This window comes from Montipora foliosa, chromosome 6, assembly GCF_036669935.1.
Source record: "Montipora foliosa isolate CH-2021 chromosome 6, ASM3666993v2, whole genome shotgun sequence".
NCBI classification, from domain to species: domain Eukaryota; kingdom Metazoa; phylum Cnidaria; class Anthozoa; order Scleractinia; family Acroporidae; genus Montipora; species Montipora foliosa.
In genome coordinates this window covers 4,692,910-4,717,248 of record NC_090874.1, presented here as the reverse complement: position 1 = coordinate 4,717,248, position 24,339 = coordinate 4,692,910, and the positions used below count along the sequence as shown (strand labels likewise).

Here is a 24,339-nt window from a genome sequence, read left to right as displayed (position 1 = left end):
TCTGCACTCAGTTGATTGATCAACATCAAACGATTTGAGAGCAATATCACTTATGGTAAGTCAGGTTTTTGAAAATTGAAGAAATTGCAATGCTGAATTTGTCAGACAAGTAATTATCTGACGTGACAACTGTTTAGGTAGAAAATTATACCCTTTACCCTTGGAAAAGGTCTGCCTTAAGTTTGCAAATTACTGTAAATGTATTAGAGCAACGACTGTTTCAAATAACGTGACGTCACGCGGTCTCGAATCCCTAGGGTTGTCTGCCTGTGGACACACCTAAGAGGAGAGAGAAAAGGTGGCTTAGGTGAAGAGATGAATTTTGTTCTTTGATTGCTCTCACGTGATAAGACGGCCATGTTGGTGCCAAAACAATAGAAAAATGTTGCTCAAGAGTCAAATTCCCAAAAGACTTTTTCGCTATTGTTCGTTCTTTCCATCAACATGGCCGCCGTGACGTCATGTTCAATCAAAGAATTGCCCCCGCAGGGTTTAAACTTGCGTATACAGAAGTATTGAAATATTGTTATTGTGGGCGAATCGATTCCGATTTAAATTAAGAAACTAGGCCCGCACGGTGGTCCCGGTTAATTTTTTAGTAAGCACGCAAGGCGCTGCCGTGAAGTTCTTGCAGATTGCCGCGCACAGGCAGAAGATTGCCAGATCAGGATCACAAATCAATAAGGTAACTCAAACCTGGTCAAAGAAACAATAACAAGTTTCCGAAGTAACCGGGTCTTGCTTCATTTTTCTTTTTCGTCTGAAGGGTTAGGAGATAGTATGTATGTGTACTAATGTATATGTCGCGATACATCTAAGATTAATTTAAAGCTTAAAGCTTGTAGGTTCGTACAAAACTACCTTTAAAACTTAAGCATATACACAGTAAAACTATAAATACTGATATGCTATTTCAAAAATACACAAAATCCGGTTGTCTCTACCGAGCAGTATTTGCTGGTGTACCGTGTTATTTAGCTCCGCCAATGATGGCAAAATATTTTTGCCCATGTAAACATCAGCATTTATGGCAACCTTAGAAGAAAGTAAAAAGCTACTAGAAACTGAACTTAGGCCAATACGAATAGACCTACAGTCAATTGAGAAGAAATTTACCGACTTGAAAACTTCAGTGGATTATCTGTCAGCGACGTATGACGTATTAACTGTATTAAGTCAGCTTGGTCCTCAATGACAACAGCTACAGCCTTACCACTGAAGTAAAGAATGTGAAATGATGATCTCAGCATTACCCTGAGAAGAGTACTAATGAGTCAAAGAGAGAAGTTGACAATTTGGCTCAGTATCTCCGTCGTGATTGCGTGGATATTACCGGCTTGCAACCGACAAAAGCAACAACGCGAGTAGACCTTGTAATGGCGATAGGCAAAGACATCGGAGTTGATCTAGATGAAAAAGATATATCTACAGCCAGCCCAATACCCACTTGCAACTGAGATGCGGACAATACGCTTGCTGTCAAGTTCTCTAGACGGGCAGTCAGAGATAAGTATTCCAACAGGAGCTACAGGAGGAAAGTTACCGGGAAGAAAGTTTGCAGCCTTCCAGGAACACAAAGGATCTTACCGGCAAGGACCTCACGAACAAAGTTTATATCTTAAAGTCCCTTACGCCTTTGAGAAAGAAGTTGTTTGGCAGTCACGGTAAATGAAATGAAAAAGGAATTAAATTGGAAATACATATCGACGAATAACAGACGGATTTATTTAAAACAAGGGGAAAACGCACGACGGACTTTCATTTTCGATTCGATGGCTGATACGGAGGAATCCAAAAGAAACTTGCAAACAAATGACTGATCCCCCCTATACTATTTTGACTTGAGTTCACCACAGTGACTTCTCTTGTCAAGTAAGCCATGCAATAATAGTAATATCTGTAGTATTCTTGTTTATTACCTGTAAAAACGTGTGAATGTAGAACTGTGATTTTGCGCTTCATTCCGCATCGATGAATCTTGGAATAATAGTTATCTAAACGAAGTACCCTTTAATGGATTATCAGACAAAAAATTCATGGAAGTTAAAGGGTATTGGGTTTACCGTACTGCTAGATTATTAGCCGATTGGAGAGATTCATTATTGAAAGTCCTGATAAAACAGATGATTTGAATTTGAATAAAATTGACTCTAACGTAAGTTTTGCAAATATAAAACAAACTGGTGTCTTTCCAGAAAGCTTCGTCAAAACGTTTATCCTTATTTTACTGTAATATTCGTAGTTTACCTGAAAGTCTAACTCTTCTTAATGATATATTACTAACGGTAAAGGAACCATTGCCTAGTATTATAGCAGTTACCGAAACCAAACTAGTCGAAACTAATCCCTATAATATATCCATACCAGGATATATTGAATTTTGTAAACAAGGTTTCAAAAACAAATGCTGGAGGAGCTGGGCTGTACATAACAGATGACCTAAATTAGTACGTTTGATTGTAAATATGAAGGAAAAAAACACTACCCTAGAATAAGTATACTTTTATATAAAAGTAATGCTACACTGATAAATCAAGTATATGTGATAAGCTAAATACTTATTTCATCAACGTTGGGCTTAATTTCTCTGATCAGTTGCCTAAACATGATCATCTAAATTCAATAAATACATAAAAAGATCATTTCCAAATAGTTTTATGTTTAGATTGGTCCCTGTTCATGAAGTGCGTGATCTAATAAAAAGCTTGAATAATCAAAAGTTAACCATAGGAGTCCCTATAGGAGGTTTTCACTTGACTGCATCTCCCCCATGCATGTTGGTGGACGAAAACAAACGATCTCTCATTAGCTTCTTTTGTTCGTCCACCAAACGTCGTACATTTCTCTATTGCTATTGGTGTCTCTAGAGGTTGGTTTAAAACGTCCTATAAAATGATGTGTTGAATTAGCATGTGATTACATCTGTGAAGCAATAACGGAACTATATAATCAATCATTAGCAAAGGTATTGTCCCTGACACTCTCAAGATTGCAAAGGTAACACCTATAAACAAAGGTCACCGTGGTGACGCTTAATTGTCCCCGCAAATTTCCGTTCTATCTCAACCCTTTATTGTTTTGTTTTGTTTTTTTACGTGGAATGCCGAAGGCATCCACGTCTTAAAATCGGGCTGAATTCTTTTTTTTGTTGGTAGTCACAAATGTGCATACCCCACGGATATTGAATTAATCTCCGATCGGGTGGACTGATTTCTTTTCCCTACGGTATTTCCAAACTTCCCTGGCCCGAGGAGAACTTCCCAAGGCATCGGGATTTTTCTCTGCTAGCGCGTTAGACCACTCGGCCACCGTGACACACTTACGTCAGATTGGTGAAAGCAAACAGTTATAATAGAATCTTTCCGCCCGCCATGATTGTTTCAGTATTAAACTATTCGATAAAGTGGATAGATGCTTTTTCTTTGAGAAAGGCAAGCTTTAAAGGTAAGGAGAATTTTCTACGTTATTTCTAGATCTTGCTTCGTACTTGTGTGTTCCACTGTGAACATTATTATTTTGCATAGAACGAATACTTCATTAGAAGCATTTTGCATAGAACGAATACGTACTCCAATATTTCTTGGGAACCAGTTTGTTCGCCGTTTTGACGTAGAAAGAAAATAAGAAAATAGCTTTGAACGGCCAAACAAGATAAAAAATGAAATCAAGTTTAAAAAAAACGAATTAGCTATCGCCGTCTCGAGGACTTCGCAGCCGTCCCCCATCCAAGTACTAACCTCATTCGGAGGAGCTTAACTTCAGCTGACACTTGGACTAGCATCAACAATTGTGATCTTTATGTTAAATTCGCACATAGATCTTGTCGAACTTTATAACATTTGAAAGAAAAAAAAACGCACTAACAAAAACCAGGTGTTATGCCGTCATTTTGTCACAGATGTATCCTTTGTTTCGTGAGTTGTCAGTAAACACGCAAGGTATAACTTGATCACAGGCGGCCGCTAAAATCGATGTCACTTCCGATTTTGCGATTTTACTTGTATGACCAAAAGTACGATAGAAAAATTGAACTCTGATGGAACGTAACAAAAATCTCCCGAAATGTTTTTCGCTGATGGCAAATTGTTTTATTCTCGATCGACTCTTCCTAAAAGTTCCTTCTGCTCTCCTTAAAAACTACATATTAATATTTATTTACTTTTTCGTCAATATTTGTTTTGCATAAAGAAGGCTAGCAAAATCTGTACCTTGCTTTGTTCGCATTCTTGAGCGTTAAAATAGAATTTTTGGGCGTATGTTCCTGACAGCAAAAGTCGCATATTTTAACGTCCCCCATCCAGATACTAACCCCGCTGGAAAGGGGAAAAAAACTTTAGTAACATTGGTCTTGGAAAGGTGTCAGGAGCTCAGAGTACACGCTTAAGCTTGTGGTGAAAAAGAAGTTGTAAATGATCAACATATCGGCTTTGAAGCCAAATGTTTCTCGATTTCCTGTTATTTTCTTCAATCGTTCTGGGCTTAGTATTTTACTGAACCACATGTCTTCTTAGAGGGTATATAGCAAAGATGTCTACCATGGCACCGTAAAGATTTACGATACCAAACAATGTCGTGTACTATTAGAGCTACATATTGTGCAAGGACTTGAATCTCCTGGAAAAAACAAAACGCCGCTCAGTTGACAGTTATGGAAAAAAACACTGTCAAGTTACTGCACTACCACACGCAATGCGTTCCTCCAGACTAAAAATCCCGTATCCCCACAGTTTTTTTACCTAATTATCCCGTATCCTGATCGCTTCTCGGGCTTTTGGCTAAGATTAGTTTCTTGGCCAAGGGCTACGGTCAAGTACTATTGTACAACGTACGGTACTTTTTCAGTGCCGTAAGGGGCAGGCACAGAACAGTTTCGGCTGTTTGTCTGTTCTTTCGAAAACGATGACAAGGGTTTTTTGGGTTTTTTGTTCAGCTCGAGTGTAGAATCAGGACGAACTGTTGTAGTTTCTGATAACTATTTACTACTTGTAGCTTTTGTTGAATTTTGAATCGATGATAGAGAGAGTTTTGGCGATCTCAATCCGGACTGGACTACTGGATTTAAGGATTTTTCTTAACGAGATTTCAATTTATTGTGGAACGTTTGGTACCAAGTTACCGAAATCAAGATTATGGAATTGTAAAATTAGAACTTTGGACTGGACTATACAACACGCAATTAAGGAATTTTTTAGCATTGAGAGAAATAGAGCACGGATGTTGTCTTCTTGTCTTCGCTACGGCAAATTTATACAGTTTGCAAGGAACTAAACCAGGATTACAGAACCAGACGTCGATTACAGGGCCCGGTTGTTCGAAAGCCAATTACCTTAATCCAGGATTAGCGTAAACTTTTGTTTCATGTTTTCAACTTTTTGGTCACAGTTATCTTTGCTTATTTTTGTTTTTCAAGATTGACTTCTTCTAATGTAAAGTTTTTCTGAATATCAGCCTTGAACAGCATTTGGGAGTAGAGGATAAAACTCGTTTTAAAACCCAGTTTCTGAACAACTGGCCCAGGATGATAAGTTGTTGAACTGTGATTTGTAATAAGTTTTTCGGATGATTTAAGGCTGATCCTGTAATTTTTGGATGAAAGGAGTTAACGAAGCAAGTAAAACTGTAGGATTTGAATTAAGTCTCCTTCCAAAAAATAAATAAACAAAAGATCCCGTATCCTGATAACCTGCTAATAGGGCTTCGTTGTTTGCATTTGCAAATTTAGTAACATTAGTAATGAGTTTTTACAACAAAAAACTTTAAGTTATATTACAGATGTATCTTTCTAGTAATCTTTCGCCATTTTCCGAAGTCTACCTGTACTTGAAGTTCACTGTAACTGGACAATTTGTGTTAACTGTTTGCGCATTCCACGGATACGCCCTTGTAGGCGTCTTGTTACAATTAGTTATTGTCGATTGCATATTTTAAGTTGTCTATGATAATCACAGACAACTTAAATAATGCAATCGTCAGTAACCAATTTACTTGTGGTGCTGTTTCTATATTTCGCTAAAGCATTTGATGCAGTAAATTATAGTATTCTTTTGAAAAAAATGGACAAGTATGGAGTTCGGGGGCTGCCTTTGCAATGGTTCGAAAGCTCTTCAAATAAAAGATATCAACATGTTTTTCTGGATGATATTGAGTCATTCAGACAAGCAGTTATGCGCGGAATTCCACAAAAGGGAGTGCTCTTGGGCCTTTACTAGTCCTCATTTATATCAATGATATAATTCAACTGATAAGCTTTCTTTTAGAATATTTGCAGATGACATAACATATATATTGTTTCCGCCCTCCACTTACAAATCTTAGTTAACCGAGAGCTAGCATAGGTAAAAGAATGATGTGACCTAAATAAGCTTGCCATTAACTTACATGATTATTAGATCCACTCGAAAAATGATGGCTCAAGCTGTTCTTTAGTTCTTTAGAAAAAGGAAGGGGGGGGGGGGGGGTGGGGGGAGGATGAAAGGTTGAGATCAAAAGCAATTACCAGATATTTTTGATCAACACTTCTGCTATGCAAGTCATGTATATTCATATAATCCAAGAAACGCATCAAAGGCCAATTTATATATCAAGCACGTTTTAGGACTAACTACATCGCAGGCTATGGCTGTTAAACTGTGGCAGGAATTACCCACTAAATTAAAACCTGGTATACAACACTTTAACTTCTGTAAGAAGGTAAAAGAATATTTGTTAATAAAGCAAATTCATTATTAGAGTCTTATTATGTGTATGGAAGTTTGTGCTTGTGTGTGTTGTGTTGCTTGTCTACTGATAAATTAAACTGAAAGAATACAACTCTAGTAACTACTCGGAAACCTAACGGATTATTTACATGCTAGGCATTTCCTTACCTGTAATGCATTTTTAGTTTTTCTATTATAAATTCCATGTAACTCTCCGTTAGACTAAAATTATCTCATGTAACTAAATAAAGATTACAAAGTGAAATGTGAATATAGCTTCTTGTTGTTGTTAAAAATAAAATTTACAAACTACTCCTTATTGATGAGCCGCTTTTTTTAATTTCCTTAAAATTTAGAATCGTGAAAATATCATGATAATTCACTAAATTCCAAAGAAGTGTCCCCTGGTGGGCTAACGAGTCCTTTATGAATCTACGATTATAACTTGGTACCATAATTAATAGAGGGGAATGGTTATGAAAACCAACAAATTTCTTTGTTGTTGGTTTTTGTTGTCTTTTTTGGCCTTGACCGTGCACAAAACACAATAGTTGTTTACTCCGTACTGAGGAACTAACCAATAGAAACGTTTTGGTTACATAATTCATGCATAGTGTATGAGCGCAAAACAAAAGATTGTGCACGGTCGTTGATTTTTGCAGCCTAAATCTTGGCATCTTTGTTTGCTTCTTTGATGTTTGCCGAGCTTCAAAACCAGTCCCCTCTATTAACTCTGCTGGTACTAACGGCAATCCCTCAACGGTTCTAGCAATAAATCATTGTATGCCTTAAATAATAAGGGTAAAGAAAAAAATACAAATAATAAGGGTAAAGGGTAAATGATTTATAAACGGTATCATTTCAACAATTCTTTGATTGTACCTTACGTCACGGCGGCCATATTGGTGGAAAGAAAACGAAAACGTCTTTTGGGAATTTGAGGTCTTGCAGTACATTTTTTTATTGTTTTGGCACCAACATGGCCGCTTTATCACGTGAGTGCAATCAAAGAATAGATGATTTGCAACCAATCTCGAGAGACACAGATAACAATGCTGCAATGTACAATTGCTGGTGGACGAACAAAAGGAGCTAATGAGAAATCTTTTGTTTGGGTCCACCAACATGGCGGATGACGTAACGTAAAACCCTCTATTATTATACGTAGATAATACACGCAGCCGCGAGCACGAGGGTACGAACAAATACGAGCACGAAAAGTAGGAATAACTAAGAAAACACAGGACTTTGGAACTTATTTAAAATAACAGAGAGTTTTTTTTGTTAATTTTGTATTATTAAAAGGATTACAAAGACATGAAAGGATCTAAATCTAAATCCAAATATTGTTTTGTCGACAACATCCAGCGGACATCGGGGCAACTCTAAAAATACAAGATGACAATTAAAGCTAAAACTACAAATAAAAACTAATTTTTACCACAGTAGGCCTTTTTCGATATATTAAAATTCAGCTTGAAAGAGAGGTTTAGAGGACAAAGACAAAGGAAAGTGGATGATATGCAAATATTTGTCGCATTCATTCCAACGTGTTTCTATTGTTTTTGTCCTCACTGCCTCACTATCAAGCTGAATATTTTGAAGTGTTCTAACAAAGGAACAACACACACAAGATGGCGGATCTACACAACACTGCTTTATTCCCCACACCACGTGCGTGGTGCAACCGCTGACCTGATGTTACATATCCGTTTTTTTTTTAGCGAAAGAAAAGCAAGTAAACAAAGGAAACACAACTGAAAAAATTACAGAATTTACAAACAGGGGCAATGCAAAACTTCAGACAACATGACCACTGGAGTAGTGTTTCTGTTTCTAAATTGAACACAAGACTTTGTGACATGTTACAAACTGTTCCCACTGTGGCTAAAACTTGACATAGTCTTTGAACCTTGGAGGTTCTCTAACTGTCCTACCGGACCGTGTGGTAGTAGCCATAGACATTTTGACTGGTGTTGACCTAGGATTATGCAGGGTTCCTGCACCAGACATCTCAACATCAGTGTCTGTTAGGTCTTCATCAGATGGGGCTGTGCATGCAAACTCTGATGCCTTGGGCTCTTCAGTTCTTAGCAAATGGCGACGATTTCTTCGGTACTCTCCCCGCTCTGTTTCAACCTTGTAGGATCTAGGTAACGGAAGAATCTCCGTAACTTTAGCAGGCTTCCACTTGTTGCCTTCTCGAACTCTTACAAACTCGCCATTCATCAGTGGTGGCAGTTCCTTCGCTGTTTTGTCATGCTGCAGCTTCTGCTTTCTTTTCCTTTCTTTTAACTCAGGCAAGACTTCTTCAGGATCAAACAGTTGGGGCTTTAACATTTCTCTGGTCAATCTGCGTTCTCAAACGCCTTCCCATTAACATTTGCGAGGGTGACAAGTTGACTTCATCCAAAGGACTATTCCGATATGAAAGGAGGGCTTTGTATAGGTTGTCAGCTTTCTCAAGCATTGACTTAACTGTTTGGACTGTTCTCTCCGACTGACCATTTGACTGGGGGTACCCTGGAGTCGACATTACATGATGAAAGCCCCAGTCCTCCGAAAACGTTTTAAACTCTGCAGAACTGTAACATGGACCATTGTCCGAAACTACCACTGAGGGCACACCATACCTTGCGAACTGAGACCTGAGTGCAGTAATTACCCCAGTGCTGGTCATGAAAGGAAGTAAGGTTAGTTCTGGACCCTTTGAGTAATAATCAATAGTAACAAGGTAGTTTCGACTATTCTTGTGTAGGATGTCTGTGCCAACCTTAGCCCAGGTTAGTGGTGGGATCTCGTGTGACCTCAATCGTTCAGGCTGCTGACTTGGTCTATTTTCTAAACATACTGGACAGTTCTTAATCTTCTCTGTCGGATCCACCGTCATCCCAGGCCAGAATAATACTTCACGTGTTCTCGCTGTTGTCTTGTTGATTCCAAGGTGTCCCTCATGAAGTTTCTCAACCATCTCCCCTCTCAAACTGCTAGGGACAACGATCTTTTGCCCCTTTACGATAAGTCATCTCTGTAGTTCCAGAATTCCTGTGCATTGAGTGGGACTTGACCTCTGGAATCTGGCCAACCAGACAATATTATTCGTTGAAGTTCGGACAGGATCTCATCTTCCTTGGTTGCTTCAATGAACTTGGCCAACTGTTGGTCTGAGATAACATGCTCTACTAAGTTGATGTCTAACTGCTCAGCATTTGTCAGGTACTCTTCTAAATGGGCTCGTGATAGAGCATCCGCTAAGTGTAGGCTTTCCCCACGCTTGTACACTACAGTGATTCCTGGGTAGCGTTGGAGCTGGACCAGCATCCGTTGCAGGCGCAAGGGTGCTACGTGTAGAGGCTTTTTCATAATGGCCTCCAAAGGCTTATGATCCGATTCAACTGTAACATCACGGCCCACAATATACTCTGCAAATTTGGCACAACCAAATACCACAGCCAAAAGTTCTTTTTCAATCTGAGCATAATTTTGCTGTGTGGGTGTAAGCGCCTTTGAGGCATAAGCTACTGGTTGGTTTCCCTGAATCAATGCAGCACCAAGACCGGTGGAACTAGCATCAACTTGCAACGTCAACGCTTTCTGTGCATCATAATATCCTAACACTGGAGCAAGGGTAAGCGATTCTTTGATTGCTTTGAAACTGGTTTCCTGCTGTTTTTCCCAGTGCCACAGAACATCCTGATGTAGTAACTGTCTCAACGGTGTGGTAAGGTCTGACAGGTTTGGGATAAACTTACTGACATAGTTGACCATCCCCAACAGCCTTTGGACACCAGCCTTGTCTGTCGGTCTTGGCATCTCGACTACAGCTCTAACCTTTTCCGGGTCTGTCCTCAAACCATCCTTGGAGAACAAATGGCCATGGAACTTCACTTCATTCTGCTGGATATGACACTTTGACTTCTTCAATCTAAGGTTACTGTCTCGGGAACGCTGCAAAACAGCTCTCAACCGCGTGTCATGTTCTGCCGTATTGGGGCCATGTATGATTATGTCATCCATAATGACCTTCACACCTGGTAGCCCTTCAAAAACTTGCTCCATTCTCTGTTGGTAAACCTCTGGTGCAGATTTAATTCCCATTGGCATCCTCAAGTATCGATACCTTCCAAAGGGGGTATTAAATGTCAGGAGCTTACTGCTCTCCTCATCTAACTGGATTTGGTAGAATGCCTTTTCTGCATCCAAAGTTGAAAACACTGTGGCTCCTGTACAATTTGCTGTAATGTCATCGACTAACGGTAATGGGTAGTGTTCTCTTTTAATGGCCACATTGAGATCTTTCGCGTCTAAGCACACACGAATAGATCCATCCGGTTTATCAACACAAACAAGACTGCTAACCCAATGAGCTGGTTCATTCAAGGATACTTTCTCTAGGATTCCAGCCTCCACCATTCTGACCAGTTCCTTCTTCAATGGCTCTCGCTTCGACTGGGGAACTCGCCTGGGTGGGTGCACTGCAGGAGGAACCGAGGGGTTGATATTAATGTGGTACTTTCCAGGAAGACACCGAAGTCCTTGGAATACTTCAGGGAACTCATCTAGAATGCTGGTACCGATGGGAACAAAAATGGCAGTTTCATATACATAAGTCTAAGATAGAAACGGACATCTTGAGTGAGAGCAAAACGAAAACGGTTGAGTGGGAAACAAACAGAACTGAAAATAGACGAATTCATTGAACTACCTAAAACCCTACACCCTACAATTAAAGTTGCGGCTGAAATATCTGACACTGAGATTACGGTTCTGGACACATGCGTCTACAAGGGCGAAAGATTTGACAAAGAAAACACCAGGAGTAAGGAAAGGCTTTCAAAGAAGAGAAGCCTAATGCCTACTTAGCACAAATAAAATTAACTCATTATTTTCAAAAGACATTTGAGGAAAATATAATGCAATTTCAAGTCCCGCTTATCCACCAGGGACTATCCGCAACGGTTCACAGAACAAATCCTCGCTGAAGTGATTTTCAGGGACAGACACACGGCTTTAAAAGAAAAAGGGGACACGCAAAAGAAATTAATGCCCTTTTTCACACGCAATACCATCCATCAGTGCCTAACTTTAAAAAAAAAAAAAATTATATATATAGTGTGGCTGGTTCAGTGGCCGAGTGGGTAAGGCATCCGATCGGTAATCTGGAGACCCAGATTTGATTCCTGGCTGAGCCACATATTCACTTAATTACTTAGTTGGGCTTATTTCTGTTCCCAAATTAACCTTGTCTGTTTGTATTTCTCAGAAATGCCTAATGAATCGCCATCCAAACGGGAAAAGGCATTTGATAGAAAATCAACCACGACTTATGGAAATATACAGAAATCCTCCCATTATCTCATATAGGAGAGGAAAATCCTAAACTTTTAAATGCCAAGTAAAGACAATTACCACAGGTAATGTGGTATTTTGTAATAGAAGTTATAAGGTTTATTACAGAATAGACATGATGTTCAAACCGGGGAGAGATCTAGAGAGAACTATTACTAGTTTGATAAAGATTGTGGGCTACTTGGAAAACATTTTTCATTTGTGCTTTAATTCCCAGGCCAACATTCAACAGTCACTCACTATGCAATGCAGTTCCATTTGGCGAAAGATGTTGACTGTGGAACCAGTGATATTTTTCTATTCATGTGGCTTGCTGATGAATGTCCTAATTTATCAGCAATATGTCTACTATCGGCTGAGTGAGGAAAGAGGTTTTCCATATCACTTTCAAAAACAAAAGTCAGGTTGTGGCTCAAAGCCTTTCAACGATTCTATGGAGAAGCTGGAGAAGGAGGTAGAGACCAAGAAATATTTATCCTGTTTACTGCACGGCTGTGCTCGAACACCGCCGCGTGATCCCTAGTAGCTAGCTTTTACCTTCGGGCGGCAAAGAAATTTTAAATTTGTACAAAAATTGGAAGCCGGGTATTGCTACCCTAGATTTCAGAATTTTAGAGCCTTGGGCTCCCTAAAAATCTCTTAGAGAATTAAAGTTAGCCTTGTACTGCAATACAACGGAAATTATATGCTTGCTAGCCAAAGTAATACCAATATATGACACTCTTTCTTGCTGTTATGAAGCAAGTTAAAAATCACATCGACAAGAATTAACACTGTCCTTTTAATATCTTATACCAGGTCCAGTCGTATGCTTCATATTTCAAGCTGGGTACTGTACTGTTCTCTATCTTTCCATCAATTGTGATTACCCTGTTTATGGGAGGTTGGACAGATAAGGTTGGCCGACGCCCTGCACTGATTCTCCCTGCTGTGGGCAGTGCACTGGAAGCTGGTGTTGTTCTTATTGTCATGTATGTCAAGTTGCCCATTTACTGTTTGTTTGTTGGTGCTCTTATACATGGCCTTTTTGGATGTTTCACTACTATACTCTTTGCCTGCATGTCATATATTGCAGACACCACAGAGAAGGGACAATTTGCATTTAGACTAGGTAAACTTAGTATTAAATACAAATTTGGAATCTTTTGTTTTCTAGTCTACATCAACTTCTGTAGAAAATTATGCTTTAAATGTTCTTCAATAAATAGCCTCCATGTAGTACTGACTACAACTCAAAGAGTGTCTATTCTTATTAAACTCAATGATTATTTGTGAAGGAAAAACGGAAGAGTTTTGATTGTTTTATAAATTATGGTTTAGATTTCCCCTAGTTACATTTCTTACGGTGGCTCAAACCGGTTTCAATAATTTAGAGGAGATGTGTTATTAGAAAGATTAATTTTACAACGCTGTTTCACTTAATGGCAATGTTATGGTACCATATAAAACACCAATAATTGCTTAACAAGATGCTCATATTAACATGACGTAATAAATTACCATGGCAACAAAAGAACCATCTAAAAACGCCTTATATTTTTAGTTAAGCTCTTATATCTCAAAAAAGAATTTTTTATTGCTGAAAAGTGATTAGTAGGCTAAAACAAAACTCGCTGCAAAGTTTAAAAAAATTCCCTGGAGCAGATTCAGAGCCACCTTAAAATTTTTCAATTGTGATGGTGGCTATGAATCTGCTCTAGAGAATTTTTTTAAACTTTGCAGAAAGTTTTATCCTAGCGTGGTAATCACGTTTCAGCAATAAAAAATGGGGGTCACCAAGTTCGTTTTTGAGATATATGTGTTTAAAAACAAAATATAGGCTAATTTTAAATGGCTCTTTTGTTGCCATGGTAACCCGGTGCGTCACATATTGTTAAGCATCTACAGGTGTTTCATTTGGCATCATAACACTACCATTAACTGTAAAAGGTTGGTCGATCCAATACTTCCAAGTAGTACAGATTGTTGAAAGTGTTAAAACTGGTTTGAGCCTCCTTAAATAATTTAATGCTTACTTTCTTTTTCCAAAATTGCAGGCATTTTAGAATTCGTTGTACTTCTGGGGGGCATGGTTGCCAAGCTGTCAAGTGGTTTTTGGATTGAAAACCTTGGATTCTCTTCTCCTTATTGGTTCATACTGGGATGTGAAATTGTTGCAGTTATTTATGCAGTTTTCTTTGTGCCTGAATCAAGATGCAAATCCAATGAAGAAACAGGAAAGCTCTTCAGTTTGGATAACTTCAAGTCCTCTTGGAGAGTCTATGCAAAGGCTGGCGGTGCCAGGAAGAGAAATTTAGTAGTTTTGACTCTTTGCTGTGGTTTTTTCAGCTTATCAGTTGGGGGTATATCTGGAGTTTTGAGTCTTTTTATGCTCCATTCACCTCTTTGTTTCTCTCCAGAATATATAGGATGCTTTGTGGCACTTTGGACTTTCCTGGAAGGTGTTGGTGGCATAGTAACTATTAAGGCATTTGGAATGTGCCTTTCTAAGATCAATGTATTGCGCATATCCTTGCTTTCATATCTGGGATTGCTGGTATTCTTTGGATTCTCTACTACAGTGCTCATGGTCTTCTTAAGTAAGTAATTTTTATTTGCTGCCATAGTACCTTAAAGTACTACTATGACCAAAACATCAATTTTCATTATAAAAACGCCAATGAAATACCAAGTGAGCTTTCGCGCGAAAACATGATATCTTCACACGTGAAGATAACATGTTATTTTCACATGTGAAAAGAGGGGGGTTAATAGGTTCGCGGATCGGCGGATTTGGCTACAAAAACAACTCTGATTTCTGATTTTGAGGACACATTTTGCGGATTGGCAGTTTTTGAATGCTCGGCGAATCACGGATTTCTTCAATATTTCAGAGTGGATTATGCATTTTGTTTGTTTTGAAGTGCGGATCCCGGAAATTAATTTGGCGGTCTGTTTCAATTTTTTCTTCCTGAACTAAGAACTAGACTAGATCAACATATATTTGACCTCTAGGAACCCAGGATTTCGGGTTCCGGCTGACAAAAAGGCATTCAACTCGCCAGACCCTCACCACGTGTAACATTGGCACGGTCAACATGGAGGGTCAGGTCATTGAGGTCATTGAGACAAAGATCATCGATTGCATCGTACTTTTTTTACCGAGAAGGTGCCAAAGGCGATGACTTCCTTCATGATTAAAAAAAGTTTCGGGGCTGCGTCGATTCCAGCAGTTGGAAAAGCGTAGTGAAACTAAGCGAGCATGTGAGGTTAGTACGGATTTTTATGTTTTATACTACGAGATTTCTGTTGTCTTTGGATTAAATTTCTTTAATAATTTCAAAAAAGTGGTCATGGTGGGGATTAAACCTTAGATTTCGCTACACTCTTTTAAACACGGTAACCTGACGTTTCAAGGACCTAGGCGCCAAGTGCGGATAAACAGTAGGCTAATTTCATGACAGGTATTTCTTTAACGTCAGTTAAGTTACTGAATGTTCTTAGGTGCTCACTTCTCTAACAGTACTGTGGATTCGGATTTTTGTAAAAATATCTGCAGATTGGCGGATTTTGCGAAAAGTTAGCACGGATCGACAGATTCACAGGCCCCTATTCACCCCCTCCTGAAAAGATCACTGTTTCTATGGTTGCAAATCAAAATGGCGCCTTTAGATGCCTTTCGTGAAACGATTTAGTAAATTTCATTCTGGAGGTTGGTGTTTATGTAATAAATAGAATATTACATGACCATTTGGAGATACGAAATTTCTCTTCTCGAGATGAAACTCAACACTCGAAGAGAAATTTCGTATCTCCGCGTGGGCATGTAATATCCTCTATATATTTTTCTTTGGATTTCAAAACTATGTTAACTAAACAGTAAGTGATCTAAGTTTTGAAGTCATAATTTAAAAAAGAGTCCTGTTTATTTTAACTGGAATTTTGCTATTTAATGGTCCGCCATTACTAACTTTAAAATCTTGAGAGAGATGGATCGAGGAGAAAATGACGTCAAAGACTCAATAGTTTAAGAATGCAATGCGTGTGTAAGCGGCTGAATTAATATGCAGCATGGGAGTTTCGGACTTTCAGACTTATAAACTCGTGTTTTGCATATATAATTAGCTGCGTTTACACCCTGAAACTTTAAGCTAGTGAGTCAATGACGTCACTTTTCCCTAGATCCAACCCTCTGAGGTCGAATCGGTCAGTTTTGAATGTGAGGAATGGCGGACCGTGAAATCCTAAACTTACACTCAAAGTAAACAAGCTTTGGATAAAAATGAAAGCTCAAAATTTTGCCAGTCAAGTGTTAAGCAATCACACGTTCAAAAAAAATCGTTCCAATCCCACCTTAAGTCAGTCAATCAACACATCCGATTTACAGCGGAAGAAGAGAAAGACGCATCCATCGCGTTTCTGGACACCGGGACAACCAGTAATCCCGATGGAACTATAAAAACTAGCGTCTACAGGAAAGCCACACACACTGACAAATACCTCCAATTCAACTCTCACTACACTTCACAACACAAACGCTCAGTAGCTAGAACCCTTCTCGACATAGCAAAGAACATCCCCTCTACTGACGCAGACAAATTATCCGAAGTACGACATGTGGTCGACACTCCAAAGAAGCTGTCAAAGTACCGCTGTTTCTACAAACCAGTCTCAAACCAACAGAGGTTTTGTTACTTTGCCCTAATTTCAAGGACATTCAGAGAAAATCACAAGAACTTTCAACCAGTTCAATATCAATGTTGCCCATAAACTCGTAATAACCTTTGGCTCCATTAAAAAAAAAAAAGATCTATCTACAGGAGTGATCCATAAAGTCAATTGTAAAGATTGTGACAAAGTCTATATCGTTCAAACAGTAAGGGCCCTGAGATCCAGGAATAGAGAGCACAAGAAAGCGATTTTCACGGGAGATAAGAATTCCTTATTAACACAGCATTGCATTAAAAACAATTATGAATTAATATTTGACCTTGACGACGTCACGATCATTGACCGTTGTTCCCAATGGTCAAAAAGATTATTTTTAGAAGCGTGGCACTCAATTTGCGAACCAAATGCTATTAATGAATATATTTACATTCCTGACATTTACAAGGCCCTTGGTAATCTCAAGTGACGTTTCCGCGGCTCTTTTAAGCACTCATTTACATTCGTAAGCCATTTTGTGTTGAAGAAGGTTATAGTATTTTAACCGAAACGTTCATAAAACGTTTTTTAGTCAGCCTGTATTAGTAATCATAACCGATAGGAAATCCGAGTATCTAGAGATGCGCGGAACGTATGCGCAATAACAATAGTAGGCACCGTCCTTAATGCACCTGTCACTGTATCACTGTAAATCCCCACCCCGGGGAAACATGGGGCATTAGCCACAAAACAAAACCAAGCAAGGATAATGCCCTACATACACGGGACATAATTTTGGGTCTAATACCTACCAAAATGAGGATAATCCCCCACAGAAAAGGGACAAAAAACTCCTTGTCTAGACCCGCAGTATTACTTTCAGACGTGTGATTGACATTTTAATATTTTTGAATACTTCAACGTTTGGTTAACACCTTTTCACATGGAACAGGTGCCAAATTTTCTAGCTTCATTCAGGACACATCACCATAAAAGGACACAAAGCAGTCTATTATGTCTTCAACTTTTCCGGCAGGAAATGCACACTACAAATGACTTTAAGACTCTACAGATTTCATCAATTTCATTGAAGAGACGAAGATAGGAAAAAGAACTTTTCTTGTATCGATGAACGTCACAAGCCTATATACAAATATACCACAGGAAGAGGGAATCACTACAGGATGCAAAGCTTACGAAAACTTTCACAAAAATAACCCTGCAATCCCCACAAACTATATCACAGAAATACTAAGTCTCATACTCAAAGAGAATTCTTTCCAGTTCAACGGAAAGAACTACCTACAAATTCACGGTACCGCCATGGGTACTAAAATGGCCGTCGCCTTTATGGTCTCGAGACACTGATTCTTAGAGCCAATGATTTGGAAACGAAACATTGAAGACATTTTTTCGTTGTGGGATGTCAGCAAACCGGATATAGACAAGTTCATCACACAAGCAAACTCACACCACCCTACCATCAAATTTACGGCTGAGATCTCAAACACTGAAGCCACATTTCTAGATACTGTTGTATACAAAGGCAGACACTTTCAAAATCAATCCATTCTGGAAATAAAAACACACTTCAAGCCTACTGAAACCTTTCAGTATACTCATTTTTCCTCCAGCCACCCACCAGGTGTCAAAAAAGGATTCGTGAAGGGCGAAGCCCTTGAGACTTCTACGCACTAATCCTTCAAGAACAACTTTTGAAGAGAACATTTACAAATTGAAATCAGGTCTCCGTTCTGGAGGCTATCCGAAACGTCTGATTGAGACACTCCTCTCAGACATCAAATTCACAGAAAGGGAATCAGTGCTGAAGCAAAGGAATAAAATCCCTAAAGATATCTTGCCCTTTGTGACACAGTATAACCCGGCAATACCAAACCTTTAACGTGTTTTATTAAATAATTGGCACTTCATACAAAAACAGCCTTCTCTACGGCAAAGTTTCAAAGAGCCACCACTCATATCTTTTCAAAGGGGAAAATCCCTAAAAGACATGCTTGAAAGAGCACAGCTTTAAAGAGCTACTGTAGGTCAAAGACCGAAAATACGGTACAAAAGTCTCAACCGTTTAGGAGTTGTGTAGGCCTGTCAATACTTGCTACTTCCTACTGTGCATATCCTGACCCCTTTCCAACCGGGTTAATAAAGTGTCCTTACTCCTTCTTGCTGGGACTAGGCAACGGACTAATATGTACTAAATATGCCCCACCCCATAGGGAAAAGCAAATGCCAAAATGTACTAATCCCCCACCTCTCTGGGAAGGCAACGCAAAAAAAAAAGAAAAAAAGAATTAATCCCACACCCCCTCGGGCAAAGCAAAGAGTCAAGGACCCCACAAAGCCCCACCCATGTCGCATGTTTTATCCAGGTCCCATCGTTGGAAAGTTCATAAGATAGATGTTAGCGTTTCTGATCAAGCTTGAATGTTCGTGCGTGGAGCTTCTGACTGACATGATAGATCTGGGTACACAACATTGTCGCCAGATAAACTCAACCGTTGTTTGATATTTTCTCGTGAATCAAATCGTGAATGATGCACACTCCTCACCAGAAGAAAGCGTTGGCTAATCCGCTGGTTTGATAGGCTTTGCACTTATCGTTGAAAGCATTGAAAAGAGTTGGAATTTACCCGTTCAACACGAAAGCGCTTACCGGAAGAGGTCGCATATTTAAAATTTCATTCCGTCATTGCAAGTTGCCAATCAGGTGCCTCTCCAAAAATACGCTGTGTAACTAAAAATATATTTAAAAAAGTATGATTGGAAGAGACCCATGTATGGGGGATCCTTTCTCTTACCTCATCCTCTCTTGCTTTGTATCAAACCTGGTATTTCTCCTTAGTTTCCTAAGTTTCCTCTGTCGAAAATCCAAAAAGATCCCAATTTCCAGTTGACAAAAGTCCCGAAAGAATTATACGAAAAAACAACCACACAATATTTTTTTCCATGGCGTAAGCGCTTCCCCCCAAAATCCGGGGACTTTTATTTGAAACTCGCCCTGTCAATGTGTCAATCAATCCGGGCGCAACATAACTTCCGGTGAAATAAATTTCCAGTTCGTTCTACAAAAAAACTCTTGTATAAAATGAATAATTGGGAGGAGAAAATAATCCTGAACACCTGGTGAAAACACTACAACGGTCAATGTCAAAACGTTGAGTCTTCACAGCTAGGCTAAGGAAACACATTATTTCAGGGATCAAAATATTTTTTTGTACAAATATTGTTTTTGAAAACAAGCATAGCTGCATTTCGCATACAAATCCGTTGAGACAAATAAAATGACATGTACTTCAACTCTTTTTAGGTCCTTTGATTGGAATTCTTCGCGGTGCTGGGGCACCCGTTCTCAGAGCAATGATGTCGGAGATTGTCAGTGCAGATGATCAAGGTATCTGGTTGTCCCTGTGTGACTCTAAGGAGGGGTGATGAAGGAGAAGTTTCAAGGACGAAGGGCTAGAGCACGTGGACTTCGCAAAATATTTTTAAAAGGCAGCGGGCAGGGTTAGGAATTCATAATGTTTTAGCATGTTTGGAGGTGGGAAAGTTACTCAAGAGCAACAATGAGGCAACCGAAACTATTTATTGATGATAGTCCTTCGCAGGGTTACATCAGATATTATTGACGTCATCTATTATCATTATGTGCCAACCAGATCTAGAGCCTTATTGGCTGCAGAAACAAATGATTCTTTTGTTCCAATGGTTGACACATTTGAATAACGAAAATAATGTTTGTAAACAGATTTCTTTCCTGTGGTTGGGCATACAGAACACGAACATAACTAAAGTGGTAAAATTACAGAACAAAGTTGTCTGAATCCTCAAAGAAGTACCACTTCAAGATCCTCATTAAGGAAACCTTGACCTCATTAAATTTTCTGACATCGTGAAGTTAAAAACTTGTGAACTATTTTATGATCTCATCGCAGATAATAAACTATCAAATCTTACTCCATACCTTTTTTTATCTGAGGAACATAATTATGCTTCTTGAAGCACATCCCAACGGTATCCAAATCCCAGTCCTTTCAGAACAAATATAAGGAAATTTTGCCCAACAATTATTGGATGTTATTACTGGAATTATATTCCTCTATCTACACCTATAATGCCTATAATGCAATTATTCAAAAGATTTCTTTTTTTTCTAAGTATTAATTACTGCCTCTATTGTTTATTATCTTCTTAATATGTGCTTCTCGTTTCCTCTGTTTATTGTAATTATACTCTTTTTATCTTAAGCCTGGTTCACACGTACGACGCAAACTGCAAGCGCAAATTTCATTTGTTTCCATGCACTACGCAACCGTTGAGTTGACAAAGATAGGTTCCAGATTTCTTGAATGTACTGCAGGTGCCAATAGGGCAGCGTGCTCCTTTCAGACCCAGAATGGTATATTATCTGGGCCAGGAGATGTTTGCTTTATTTTGAGCAGAGCGTAGCCTTCCTGACTCAGTGTGAGCTGTGGTGCAGGAATATTTTCTATGCAGTCCATATGTGAGGGTCTGGTATAATCTTCATCATGACATAAACTTGCAAAATAATATTGTGAAATTTTGTCATCGTTCCCCTGTTGCCCAGTTCAAATTAGGTATGTTCCCCTGGGAGGGGCTCAACGGTCGCACGGCAACATGGAATCCATTTTTTAAGTAAAAAGACGCTCTTTAAAACGTTTGCTCGGAATACCATGTTGCACAGAAGTAGGGTGATACAATTTGGACGAGTTAGAAGCAAACTGCAAGGGTTGAATAGACCAAAGCGATGTTCAAATTTGCTAAGTACAGGACAAAAGAAGTGTTTCTGCGGCCAATTGAAGTCTGGTAGGCTCATAACGTATTGGTGAACATCGCTTAGTGTTTACATATAAAATCAATGGGTCACTAAACAAAAGTAGTAGTTTGATTTGGTACAAGTTGTTGGATCGGAAATAATGTGAATCTGTCAATGCAGGGGTGACATACAAAGTGAAAGCGGTCGGCCAAGGGAGGGTAAAACCTCAGCGTAGCGAGAGAGATACCTTGTGAAAACCATTCTGTAATGTGGCTAAAAAAATTTAGCCCTCCTCTTACCAGATGCAAAGTTTAGAAATAAACTGTGTTGTGAATAATGCGGTGACCTCCCTCTAGGTAGCTAACATGAAGACCGTGAAACAATTGAAAAATTGACATTCGCAGATGATGCTCGTAACAAGAACGGGAGAGTTGAAAACACTGACCCCAGTCCAGTAGACTACCTCGATGGACTACCCAAATGCACTACCCCAAAAATACAATTTCAAGTGAGTACTATTGACCGTGAGCAGCGTCACGGTTAGTGCTAATCCTAAACACCAATTTTAAACGGCGTTGGTCGCCAGTATTTAAGTCTAAGCACCCATTTTAAAAGGTTAGCTTTGGATGATTGTTGTGATGGATGATTACTTCATGCAAGTCAAGTGAAACTGGTTCAATTCCTGAATTTATTCGCATGTAGCCATGCGGACGAAAATAAACAAGATGCATGCAATGTAAGTAGATAATCAATTCAGTTCTTTCAATAGTACTCATTCGAAATAGTATTTTTTTTAGATTTAGTCTATTTTAGGGTAGTCCATCGGGGTAGTCCATGGACTGGGGGTCAGTGTTTTCAACTCTCCCAACAAGAACAGCTGAAAGAAAAAGAAACTTGGGGCATTTCCAAAATAACGCTGCTGGAAGTTCTGTGCTGACGATTTCATCATGTTGTCAACACGCAAGATTTAGGATAACTATCTTATTCATAACATTTCCAGAAGACTGAATCCAGCATTTTCACCTTTTAGCTACTATTGAGCTTTCACTCAGAACATGCCGGGGCTTGAGCTTCTGAATAGGCAAACGACTTTAAAAGGTTCACACTGAAACACCAACACAGCCCCCAACGGTTTGGTTGCTCCACTGCATGTTATAAATCCGGATTTTCATCAAACTCTGTAAGAACTGAGGCTGTTTGAAGCCTCACGCGCGCAGAAATCCCCTCCAACGACACTCGACGCGTCACGGCTGTTTTTTTTTTTGTTGTTGTTGTTGTTGTTGGAAAAAGTAGTTTCGTTATAAAGGGAGGTGAAATTTATTACCTCAAGGGGTCAAGTGAATTGCTTTTAGCCAATGAAATCACCGCCTCGTAATTCTGTTGACAATTTTGCTGCACCGAACAAAGTCACCCGAGATTACACACGTATTCCGAGTAATCACATATGACCTACCGTTTTCATCTTAAAGATTTCCCCAAAACAGCGTCCACTTCATACCTTTGTCCCAGTGGAAAACCAAGAATAAGATTATGGGGTTTTGTTGTGTATTTTGCAGGTTCGGGTTTAGGTTTCAAAAAACAGATAACAACACAATTAACCGAGCCCCAATTTCGTTGATTTTATCACCGTTGCAGCTAACAATCAGTCTCACAAAAACTTCGGAATGGCAGCATTCCGAACGCTCACTTGCTTGTTTCACTCCCGAGAAAACGTACCGCTAGAGTAGAAAATTTTGATTCCTGCGAGCCACTCACGTCTTGTCTCGTGTTCTGCTCTCGCGTAACAGTCATGAGGAGAACAATTCCTAACTCATTTACAAGCTTTTATGATTTTCTTTCTGTTTCAGGTTCATTGTTTTCAGCCACCGCATCTGTTAAGACTCTGTTCGCATACCTCGGTGCTGTTATACTGAACTCTTTGTACGCCAAATCTCTAAAATTTGATGAACCCGGATTTGTCTTTTTCCTGGCAGCGGCTCTGCTCTTGTTGCCCCTCGCTTTGACTTTGTGAGTTCTGAGCATTTTTTTCTTATGCTGCAGACAAACTAATTTATCCACCCGTGAGTTTTGTGCGCACTGTTTGCGCGAGAATCAAGATACCCCTCTTATAAAGACATGCACATTTTATGCCCTGTTTGGTTCCTTGGTAGCGCACGAAATACTCTTAGGAACATCCATCTAATCGCGGACTGGCCAACTTATAGCCAGTGCTGACAGAGCGCCGTTTGTCTTCTTATTTGCAGCTTCTTGAAAGACCTGTCCATGTTTGAAAACAAAAGGAAGTTAATAAATCAAGTCAGTGGCTACAAAAGTATAACAGACCCTGCAAACGAGAAAGATGAGCAAAACTACAGCCCCAGTTCTCTTGCTAAAACTCCTGAGGATCCGTTAGTTATTCCAGACAGTGACAGTTGTGAAGCAAAGCGTGTTTAAAGGAAGTACATACTGGGCTTCGATATTTTCTTTTTTTTGTATTTTCCCAAGCCTGTGTAGCGTTTGCTTTGTTTTCAGAGCAACGAAGGATCGAGGAACGGGATTTTCGACGTTCTGCACGCATGCTCATTCAAGTCCCACGCTCATTTTTCAAGCACCGTCTGAAAACATCAAAAATATGTCTTTCCTGGTTTGAAACCCAACTGAACGCTGGCTGCAGGCTAGGAAGTCCTTTTGTAAACTTTTATATGACTTAGAAGCATGCTTCATGGTCAAGAAGTTTGAGTCAATTCGAGTTTACCACACACTATTCGTAGAAATACAGCTATGATAGATAGTCACATGATTTCGCGAGTAATTTGGAATGAATGAGTACGAGTACATTTTTTCGAAGACATACATACCGTATACATAATGACGAGTGCTTTATTCTTAATCATA

The 24,339-nt window shown here is 39.3% G+C and overlaps 1 protein-coding gene across 2 annotated transcripts; it reads left to right on the top strand.

Moving 5' to 3' along the window:
- The first annotated feature begins 442 nt into the window (after positions 1-442).
- On the top strand, positions 443-24,310 carry LOC138006405 (proton-coupled folate transporter-like). Of its 2 annotated transcripts, XM_068852703.1 has the most exons (7): positions 443-685; positions 12,265-12,501; positions 12,846-13,158; positions 14,084-14,626; positions 19,999-20,082; positions 23,313-23,472; positions 23,709-24,310. In XM_068852703.1, the coding sequence occupies exons 2-7, from the start codon at positions 12,289-12,291 to the stop codon at positions 23,896-23,898; spliced, it is 1,503 nt and encodes a 500-aa protein (XP_068708804.1). In that variant the 5' UTR covers positions 443-685; positions 12,265-12,288; the 3' UTR covers positions 23,899-24,310. The 2 variants fall into 2 exon arrangements, with proteins under 2 accessions (XP_068708804.1, XP_068708805.1); XM_068852704.1 differs by lacking the exon at positions 19,999-20,082.
- Positions 24,311-24,339: the final 29 nt, after the last annotated feature.

What these genes read in the sequence shown, in the direction of transcription:
- LOC138006405 (XM_068852703.1), top strand. Translation starts at nt 12,289, where the DNA reads ATGCAATGCAGTTCCATTTGGCGAAAGATGTTGACTGTGGAACCAGTG. An exon ending in ACAATTTGCATTTAGACTAG is followed by an intron (nt 13,159 to 14,083) that starts GTAAACTTAGTA and finishes CCAAAATTGCAG; the next exon opens with GCATTTTAGAATTCGTTGTA. An exon ending in TGTCAGTGCAGATGATCAAG is followed by an intron (nt 20,083 to 23,312) that starts GTATCTGGTTGT and finishes TTTCTGTTTCAG; the next exon opens with GTTCATTGTTTTCAGCCACC.